We start from the raw sequence: 10078 nt of genomic DNA on the forward strand, positions 1-10078 counted from the left end.
AAATATTTAAACTTATGGGAATGATTTTGCTGCAAGCATGTGTGTGTGTTGATATTATCAACAGTGCAGCAGAGCCATTCTGTAAACTCAGGCATATTTCCAGGACATTTCGGATTGTCTCCTCAATTCACTTAGCTGATCCCGATTAACAGGGCAACACACTAGATAGTAAGAATTACTTATAATTAATATGTGGTTACAAAGTCCTTCATAACATATTCTTTCAATGAGTACTGTAACCGTCTCTTACCCAGACATGTAAGGGTTCCACATCCGGATGATTCGATCCATTCCGCCTGTCACTATGAGGTTGTTTTTTTTACAGAATGCAAATGTTTTTACTCCTTTGTAGACTTGAAACACAGTCTGATCTCCCTCAGCTCTCTTTGGAGGGATTCTAGGTATCACCGGCCCTTTTCTTGCTTTTGAATCTTTCCCGGAGTCCTTTATTTTTTTCATCTGCTGCTCAACATTAGTAGCGCCAACAGTACACCCTGAAAAAGAACATACTCACCTAAACAGCTGATAAATCTGAAAATGTCCTAGACATCTTGGGTCCCTCCACCTCCCGCAGATTAGGTACTAATAACTTTCAGCATCAGGAAATTTCTCCCAATAGTCATTTTATAATTCTCTTTCTTCATTTCATGCCATTAATCCTACTTATACCCCTTTTATTATGCTAAAAAATTCCTCCTCCCAATCCCACTGGGGTTTACTATTTTCAGAACCCTTTATTTTACCATGTTTCCCATTAATCAGCATTTAGCTATTTTGATCTTTCCTGATAAGAAAATCTCTCCAGCTTCACCTTCTGGAACTTACAGTTTGTTAACATCGTTCTGGCAAGGAGAGGTTCAAACTGAACGGCATTTTAAACATGCTGCTCATCATTTATCGAGGCACAGACTGCGCCAATGTCTAGAACAGACATTTGTTGCTGCTGCTTCTAATTTCAGGCAAAATAAAACAAAGAAAAGGGCCAAGAAGGAGAGGCAGGAGATAAGATACAAAGAAGAAGCAAACTAGTCTCTGAAGCCTCATTCCTATATCACTATTGCTTTCCCAAGACTACTTCTGATGTTTAATCCCAGTATGAGGAGGAGTAAAAAAGCCCACATTAAGGGGCAAAGGATGCTACAAACAATGGCGTTCAACTCCCTTCTCCATCTAGAGGGGATCTGGAAAATGCACACACACAAGGCCAGATGCTTTTAAATAAAAAGCTGGAAATACAGAGTATGGACCACAAAATGTTGCTGTTGAGAAGATTCTAACCAAGGGCGTCTCAGTGCTTCCAGAACAGATTAAAGATCTATTATTAATTGAAAATAAGATCTTGATGGGATTTAAAATAATTTTATGTTTATGAATTATGGGAGCTGTTGTTGTCATTATGTCAGTTTGACTTACTCTAGATTGTGTGTGTCCACCATCTGGTGAAATCAGACTGCAAACGCTGGGGTATTTTTTGTCTGAAATTAACATTTATGATGATTGCAGTGTAGATGGGCCCTTATCCATTCTGTACTTCAGTTACCTCTTTAAACTGTGGGTAAGAATACTTGTCTGACTCACAGCAGTGTTGTTCATTAATACTTTACTATGCACTGAGGTCACTGGATGGAAGTGTTATTACATTACTATAAATTACGTGGTCAAAAAAAGTATAATTGCAACTGAAATAAAGCTTCACCAAAAACAGCAAGAAACTGCTCTGAAATAACATGAGAACGGCCATACTGGGTCAGACCAAAGGTCCATCTAGCCCCGTATTCTGTCTTCCAATAGCGGCCAATGCCAGGTGCCCCAGAGGGAATGAACAGAACAGGTAATCATCAAGTGATCCATCCCCTGTCGCTCATTCCCAACTTCTGGCAAAGAGAGTCTAGGGACACCATCCCTGCCCATCCTGGCTAACAGCCATTGATGGACCTATCCTCCATGAATTTATCTAGTTCTTTTTTGAACTCTGTTATAGTCTTGGCCTTCACAACATCCTCTGGCAAAGAGTTCCACAGGTTGACTGTGCATTGAATGCACTAACCAATTCTAATATTTGTCAACCTGTCCTCCGAGTCTCTTAGGAGTAAGTGTGGAAGGAATCTCAACAGGCAAAGAATGGAATAATTGAAATCTAGATGGGCTAAATAGACTAGGTAGGGGTTTTATAAGCTTGCTTAAGGGAGTAGTTTTAGTGTGTTTTACTCATGTGACTAGAGCAAATGAGACACTTATTTAAAAAAATGAAATAGACGTAAGGACTTTCATTTGATTTCATCATAAGGCCCAGCCCGCACTGCTTCCCGCAGCTCCCATTAGCCAGGAATGGTGAACAGCAGCCACTGGGAGCTGCAATCGGCCGTACCTGAGGACGCTCAGGTAAACAAAGCATCTCACAGGCCGCCAGGGGCTTACCCTGAACAAGCTGTGAACCAAGTTTGGGAACCCCAAGACTAGATAATCTAATGGTTCCTTCTGGCCTCAAAAAAAAAAAAATCTATGAATCTCTGTGGACTTTGCATCATAACAAGACTCTCCTGTATAACTTGCGTAAAATAAGATTATTCTTCACAACCAGCATGACAGTGGTAAACCAAGTGCCAGCTTTGGCCAAGGCCGGAAGTGTTAACTAAGAACTGACAAACTCATAGCTGGAAACCAAACCAGCTCACCTGTACATTAGTTTTGTTCAAAATAGGTATTAGTCTTATAAGAATGTATTTAGTGTTTAGACTCTATGAAATGCTTGTAAATTGCTGCATGCATTAATCTCACTTGTAATGCCTGTAATTCCATACTATAAGGAATTATGTACATTTTGCTTTATAACTTAAAAAATGGTTGCTCTGAATTTGTGAGCCCAGGCACAGGAATCAAGATTAAATGAGCCATTAAGAAATATGAAAATACAAGGGATTGGTGAATGGCCCTATCACACCTTGGAAAAGCTATGTGCAAGGGAGCTTTTCTCATGGACTGGAAAGCCAAATGCAAAAGATAAAACAGGGCACAAGAAAATTTGTCCTCTGTTTGCTATTTGAATTCTCACATGGTCAGAGACTGTAAAGTGAGGCAGAGATCCCCAGGAGTTACCCGTGGGTCTGCCCTGAAAGACACTTTTGTAGCTAATTAGTTAATTTTATCATCCATTTATCCTTGTATTGTGTGATGTTATGGTCAATTTATATTCTATTTCATATACAATTAATGTATGCTAAATAGATTTAAATTGTAGGATTGATAAGTATTTAGGAGTGATAAGTGTGTAGTTGGTGTATAAGTAAAGCATGGATGGAACACAATGCCTACAAGCTGAGGCCTGTAAGACTTTAGTTTAGCCACACTACGTCATAGGTTTAAGAATGTCTGACAGGAGTGAGTGACCTAGGAATAACCCTATGCCTGTAAAGTCACAGGATTACTGCCAAAGATGTGCCCATTGGTGATGACACAGAAAAATTGATTGCAATAGACTGCAATGCATTGTCCAAGGCCAGTAGACACCTGATTGTAACATCTTTAAATGTCTGTCTGGACCACAGGATACATGTCATGCATAGATGCTAATGAGAATAAGAGGAACTACAAATAACCTGTGAAAAATCGAGCACCCCAATATTCACGGGGTGTGGAAGTACAGATAAGGAAAAGAGGGTTGACACCCTCATGCATAAAAAGTGTTAGGTGTGGTCAGAACTACAATATAGAAGAGGGTTCCCAGGGTTGGGTAAAAGTGGGAAGACCTAAGGGACGAGCCCAGGGGAAACTCCAGCAGGAACTATCCCTCTAGCAATGATCATCTATTGAGAGGTTCTTTGGACCCTAGAATATCTCTGAGGATGTGAGTATGACTACAGCCATAATTATTGCATAGGTTTTTGTAGGATTTCTATACGCACGGGTAATTGTAACTTTACTTATTGCTTTAATAAAACTTGTAGTACAGATAAGACTTTGTACTTGTGACTGTGCCTGTGGTCATTATCCTTGGACTCCATGTGTTTCTAGAGCTTCAAAATTTGAGAAAAGCATCAGGCAATTTCATGTTGTTGAGTTTGAAACTGTAGCAACCTGAGCCAAACACATGGTAGTATAATACAGCATCACTCAATTCACTTTAAATAAAATAAAAGGCTACATTTTGAATTGACATATTACCACATCTCTGTCATGTTTAAGAATCATATATGGTAACTCATTTGTGTGCATATGTTTGCTTATTTTAACCTGTAATTAACTCTAATTTCTTTTTCCTAGTTAAACTTTTATATAGTTTATTATAGGATTGGCTACTGGCATTGTCCTTGGTGTAAGATCTAGGGTACGAATTGATCTGGGGTAAGTGACTGGTTTCTTGGGACTGGAAGCAACCAGAATATTTTGTGATTTTTGGTATAATTTATCACTAAGTCCAGCTTGTCTGGGTGGTACGATAGACTGGAGAGTCTAAGGGGACTGTCTGTGACTCCATGGTAAGACAGTTTCAGTGATCCAGGAGTTCATATTTGTTACTGCGTTGGTGAAATCTAATTACCAGTTTGGGGTGTCTGCCCTGCTTTTGACAGTCTGCCCTGAGGTAGGCACTCATGGTCGTGAGCCACTCTAGACAGCATGACAGCCTGCACAGAGAGGGTACAAATTATCTACTGAGCAGTTTTCTTGAACAAACACTGATAAAAATATCAGAAGGACTAGAAAATATTTCAGAGAAATAGGAGATGGGTAGTAAAATTGTCCCAAGCAATTGGCTTTTATACAGTAGATAACAGAGGTTTTTACTCACTACATTAGTGTGTATAAAACACCATGCAAAAGCTATTCTCATGGTGTTTCCACCTGCAACAGGAATGAAATTGTTGGCCGTCTCAGGAAAAGCTTGTTCTTGTAAGGTTGCCACTAATAGTCACATAATTGTGATGGAAACAAGAGAACTGGATAGTTTGGACAAACATACTGGGCTTGATGCAGGCCCTTGTCAGAGGTACTGTAAATCCATGGGAACGGGTACATAGCAGTGAAATCTGCTTGTGACTCTCCTACTGCCAGAAGGCCCATGGCCAGTTGGTTCAGCTCCCAAACTGGATGGGGCTGGTCAGGGATTGGGGCCAAACTAGCGGGGACATGCACTGATTGGTGCGTCTCCTGTGCAGCCCCATATGGCATTTAAAAATTGACCTCCCTTCTGACTCAGCTGGCCCTGAGGACACAATATGAACCTGCGGAAGGTCATTCTAGCCTCCTAATGATAGGATGCTTAGCTGAACTAAATCAGAAGACTGAAAAACCCTTTGAGGTTCTCCCATCACCAGTTACAATCTTACATACAGTGACACTACTAGAAATAAAGCCAACCAGGTGACAGCAATGTGACCAGCACTATACCACAGGTAAGATTGCAGACATGGAGATGGAACTGTGTGTAAATCAGAGAAACATTAAGTTGAAAAAAATTCCTAGAGGCCTTAATAGGAGTAAAATGGTTACCTATTACTAAAGCTGTAGGTTCATGGTTGGAGGTAGAAATCACTGCTTTAATGGAATCATAGTAGTGCAGCTAAAAGGAACAGAACAAGAGATTACTATTTAATATAAATTATACACAATACTGATTAGAAGAGAATATAGTAGCTGAGATTATTTCATTTGTTTCTGTTCTTAGAATGTTTTTGTTTCTGAAGGCAGGATGAATAAATAAGAACATTTAAAGTTGTTTGCCTAAGGGTGGGTTGAGTGGGTGTATTACCGTGGCTCTTATTCCAGCACGTTTCTGCTGTTTTCTCACATAAAAGGGACAGAATGTGCATACATCACTCCTTTGTGTATCCAAAAGAGTGATATGCAGATTCTAAATTCCATTTCAGGACTCTCTGTGCAAGTCAGAGGCTTCCCTCCATCTTCCCTGATGGACCAGAACATGGAAAACAATCTACTACTTCATCTGAGCTAGAGTCAGCCTGGTGGGGCCTCCACAGCTTCCAAAAACCACCAGCAGCAATTAGAAAAGTAAAAAAATACTCAGCGCCCATCATGTACCCTGGCATGTAACCTCCAGACTGGTTATCGGCCTTCAAGAACGTAAAACATGACCCATAAAGTTGCACTTTGGAACAAGTCTTGACCCTTCCTCCAAGGTCAAGGAGAGTCCTCCAGCATCCAGCCCAGTGTGGTACTGCTGCACATGGGCTCAGGATTTGGGAACCCGACGTCTGAGCCACACTGATCCAATGACAAGCACACTGGGGCTGGGGGAAGAGGAAGCTATTACTCTAGATATGAAAGGGGTGTAAACTGTGCAGAGGTTACTCCAGTGCTGAGGCTGCAATAGTGACCCAGTTGCTTGGTCTGTGCAATGGGGCTAAAATTTGGGCCTAAAATTCTTTCTAGATATGAGGGCATAGCTTTAGAAAAACATATGGTGCTATAATAAATACATTTTATCTCTAGTGCCCTGCTGAGATACAAAATTTGTATCCACATCCAATCCACAATCCGAAAAGATGGTCCATGGATAAAAAGTGGATATCCACAGATTTGCAGGGCTCTATTTATCTCATCAGATCAGCTAGTGAGTCAATGTATAAATATGCCACTAGCCCATCTCCACTGGGACTACCTTTATCGTTCCAAAACTCAGAATAGCTTCAGAGAGCTACCAAATCCTTCCTTCTTATCCCCCAAAATGACACTGTTGAAAGGTCCAGGATGGGCAACGTTCAGTCCAGGGGCAGTGACAACTTCAAAATTTGTACACCTTGCAGTCAGGGCTATAAAAGATCAAGGGCATTTCTTTAGTTCCATGCCCGTTCTCCTTTTGCTTCTGCTTTTTTGCTTTTTGCTTTGGATCCTGGAGGTGCAGTAATCCCAAACTCAGATCTCTCCTCATTCAGGTCCCAATCAGCAAGGAACTTATACACGTGCCTAACTTTAAAAGCTTGCACTACTGAAATCAAATTGAAAACTAAACAGTTGTTGAATTTGGGCTTCACAATTTTCAATCTGAATTTCATGTCTTATTCTCTATTGTCAAGCCCTCATTCTTTCTTATATCAAGTTTGACAGTTTGTGCCATTTCCCTGTCCTTCCTATCATACTGCTGACAGTGCTATTCTAAATGACAAGTAAGAGAGTTTTTTCTGTAGACTGACTAGATGCTGTGGCTGAAATCTTATTTACTTATTCCCATGGCGATTTCTTTTGTAGAAAACTTTCTGTTTTATTTCTTTTGGAGTCAGGAAGGATTTTGGTTCTTTTACCTGTGTAACCCAGTCCCCATGCACTTTCCAACGAATGTAAGTCACATTTGGAGAAAGAACAGCATTCTCTATGCCAATACTAGGCAGGTTTTCAGCTTTTGGCAGTTTCTTCCACGTTCTGAAAAATCGAGGTACAAAGAAGAGAAGAGAAATGGCAACCATCATCCTTAAGTTCTAGGATGGAAGCAAATATTTCCTCACCCTTCTTGGTCATGCACCGCTCCTAAAATCTGGACTATTTCTGGCATTAAGCTCCCAACCTGAGGTTGTTATTTCAAAAGACTATAGCTATTTATCTTGCCTTTTGGGATACTAACAAGTTGCTCCAGCAATTTCTGACACCCTCTACATATACTTCCTTGGGCTTTTTTAAATGTAGCAAACACAAGCCGTCCCTTACCGGCTGTCCCAACACGTTTGCTTATTGAAACAACTGGCCAAGTTACAAGTGAAGTTAAACTGCTAACTCCCTATGCTGGGATTTTAATGCCAACAATTGTCAAGAATGTTTCAAGTGTCATAGCGGCTAGGAGCAACACTGGGGAAACAGTTCATAAAACGTTGCCCAAACCATAAGGGTTTGGATTTCTGACCATTGGTGTCAAAGGCTTAGGATTTCAAGCCAGCTGAGTGGAAGTGGAAATTGTTTCACAGTCCAACCCTTCAACCCTTTGAAAAATGACTAGTAGTCAGGGTCCTTACAGGTGTCCCCTGGTAAATAAATGAACTTTGTTGTCCACTGAAGGAAGGACAAGAAGTAATGGGCTTAATCTGCAGAAAGGGAGATTTAGGGTAGATATTAAGGAAAGCTTTCTAACTATCAGGGTAGTTAAGCTCTGCAATAGGCTTCCAAGGGAGGTTGTGGAATCCGCATGACTGGAGGTTTTTAAGAACTGGTTAGACAAACATCTGTCAGGGCTGGTCTAGGTTTACTTGGTCCTGCCACAGCACCGGGGGATGGACTAGATGACCTGTGGAAGTCTCTTCCAGCCCTACATTTCTATGATTCTACTAGGAGATGGGCAAATGATTTGGCCACAGACACTGAACAAGTGCCACCTGTTGGCTTAATCATGTAGGTGTCTAAATAGTTTTGAATCTGCTGTACTTCTCTTCATTTTCTCTGCATCCAAGTTTAGTATCCTCTGACACTTGGAAGCCTGCTGCACTAGTTGATATCAACTTGATACCTCTGCAGACACAAGAGCCAGACTGCTTTGGGTATGTCAGTTAAAAGTACAGATCAGTGTAACAGAAGAAAATGAGCACAGTTAACCTCCGTGATAACACTTACAAAGATTTGTAGTGTTCAGTTAAATAGGTGAAGCAACTGCATTTTTGTCAGTTTTTAAAATTACATTTAGAATGTAAAGTATTTACCGTAGGAGTTCCCCCACAGAAGACAAAAGCAAGATATTCACACATCCCTGAAAATTCGGAAAAAAAAAGTTGTTATAGAAATTTAAAGTATAGGGCCAAATCCTGTAGTTCTTATTCAGTCCCTGAAGTAAGTGGGAGGAGATTTACCAGAATAAGGATTCATGGACTATATTTAGCAGATGGATAATTAATGTTGTATATAGACAAGGTGGGTGAGGTAATATCTTTTATTGGACCACCAAACTTTCAAGATCCCTGGGTCCTATCACAATATGTGGTATACCTCATCCCATGCACGAAATGCCCCAATAGCAACTATGCGGGCACAGACACCGACTTTCCAATGTGCAGGGGGGTGCTCAACCCCCGGCTCTGCCCCAGGCCCCGTCCCACTCCACCCCCACCTGCCCCTTCCCACCGTTCCACCCCCTTCCCCGAGCACGCTGCATCCTTGCTCCTTCCCCCTTGCCCTCAGAGCCTCCCGCATGCCACAAAACAACTGATTGCAGCAGGCAGGAGACGTGGCGAGGGAGAGGGAGGTGTTGATCGGTGGGGCCCACCAGTGGGCAGGAGGCGCTGGGGGGAGGGGGAGGTTCTGATAGGGAGGCTGCCGATGGGTGCTCAACATCCCCCATTTTTTCCCCGTGGGTGCTCCAGCCCCAGAGTCGGTCCCTATGTATGTGAGTGAAACCAAACAATCACTATGCTCTCGAGCAGACTCTCCCAGGAAAATGATAAAAGGCAAAAACACCATATCACTTGTGGGTGAACATTTTTCACAAAAAGAACAGGAGTACTTGTGGCACCTTAGAGACTAACAAATTTATTAGAGCATAACCTTTCATGGGCTACAGCCCACTTCTTTGGATGCATAGAATGGAACATATATTGAGGAGATATATATACACATACAGAAAGCATGAAAAGGTAAGGAGTTGTCTTACCAACTCTGAGAGGCCAATTAAGTAAGAGAAAAAACTTTTGAAGTGATAATCAAGATAGCCCAGTACAGACAGTTTGATAAGAAGTGTGATAGTACTTACATGGGGAGATAGATTCAATGTTTGTAATGGCTGTATTGGGCTATCTTGGGGGAAAAAATCTGCAGCAGGACATGAATTATGGGCATGTGCAGTATTCCCTCAGGAGTAAAGAGCAGTACAGATCCTTGCGGAAATCCATTGTTCATATGACACTGGGGACTTGAACCATCCCCACACTTGACAATCACTGTTTTGTTAGAAATCATTGTGATGCTGTATGATTGAATATGACCATTTATATGATTGTTACTACCACTGTTATACAATTGCAACAAATCTTATACAAAGTATGGCATGTAAGGTATCAATGAAAAGTTGTAATCTACTAAGTATGATAGTTCTGTTTATATCTTTATATCTGAAGTTATGAATATTGGCTATGTATCTGTATCTCAAAAA

General features: G+C 41.1%; 1 protein-coding gene across 3 annotated transcripts in view; it reads right to left on the reverse strand.

Moving 5' to 3' along the window:
• LOC117871061 (WD repeat-containing protein on Y chromosome-like) overlaps positions 1-8680 on the reverse strand; it is a 41183-nt gene extending 32503 nt beyond the window's left edge. For all 3 annotated transcript variants that reach the window (XM_034758664.1, XM_034758666.1, XM_034758663.1), the window contains exons 1-4: positions 8637-8680; positions 7257-7374; positions 5488-5557; positions 251-494 (exon numbers count right to left, since the gene is read on the reverse strand). In XM_034758664.1, the coding sequence (XP_034614555.1) occupies positions 251-459 (209 nt within the window). In that variant the 5' untranslated portion in view covers positions 460-494; positions 5488-5557; positions 7257-7374; positions 8637-8680. The remainder of the gene's footprint in view (positions 1-250; positions 495-5487; positions 5558-7256; positions 7375-8636) is intronic.
• Between the last annotated feature and the right edge of the window lie 1398 nt (positions 8681-10078).

The sequence above is a fragment of the Trachemys scripta genome, chromosome 1 (assembly GCF_013100865.1).
Source record: "Trachemys scripta elegans isolate TJP31775 chromosome 1, CAS_Tse_1.0, whole genome shotgun sequence".
NCBI lineage: Eukaryota > Metazoa > Chordata > Testudines > Emydidae > Trachemys > Trachemys scripta.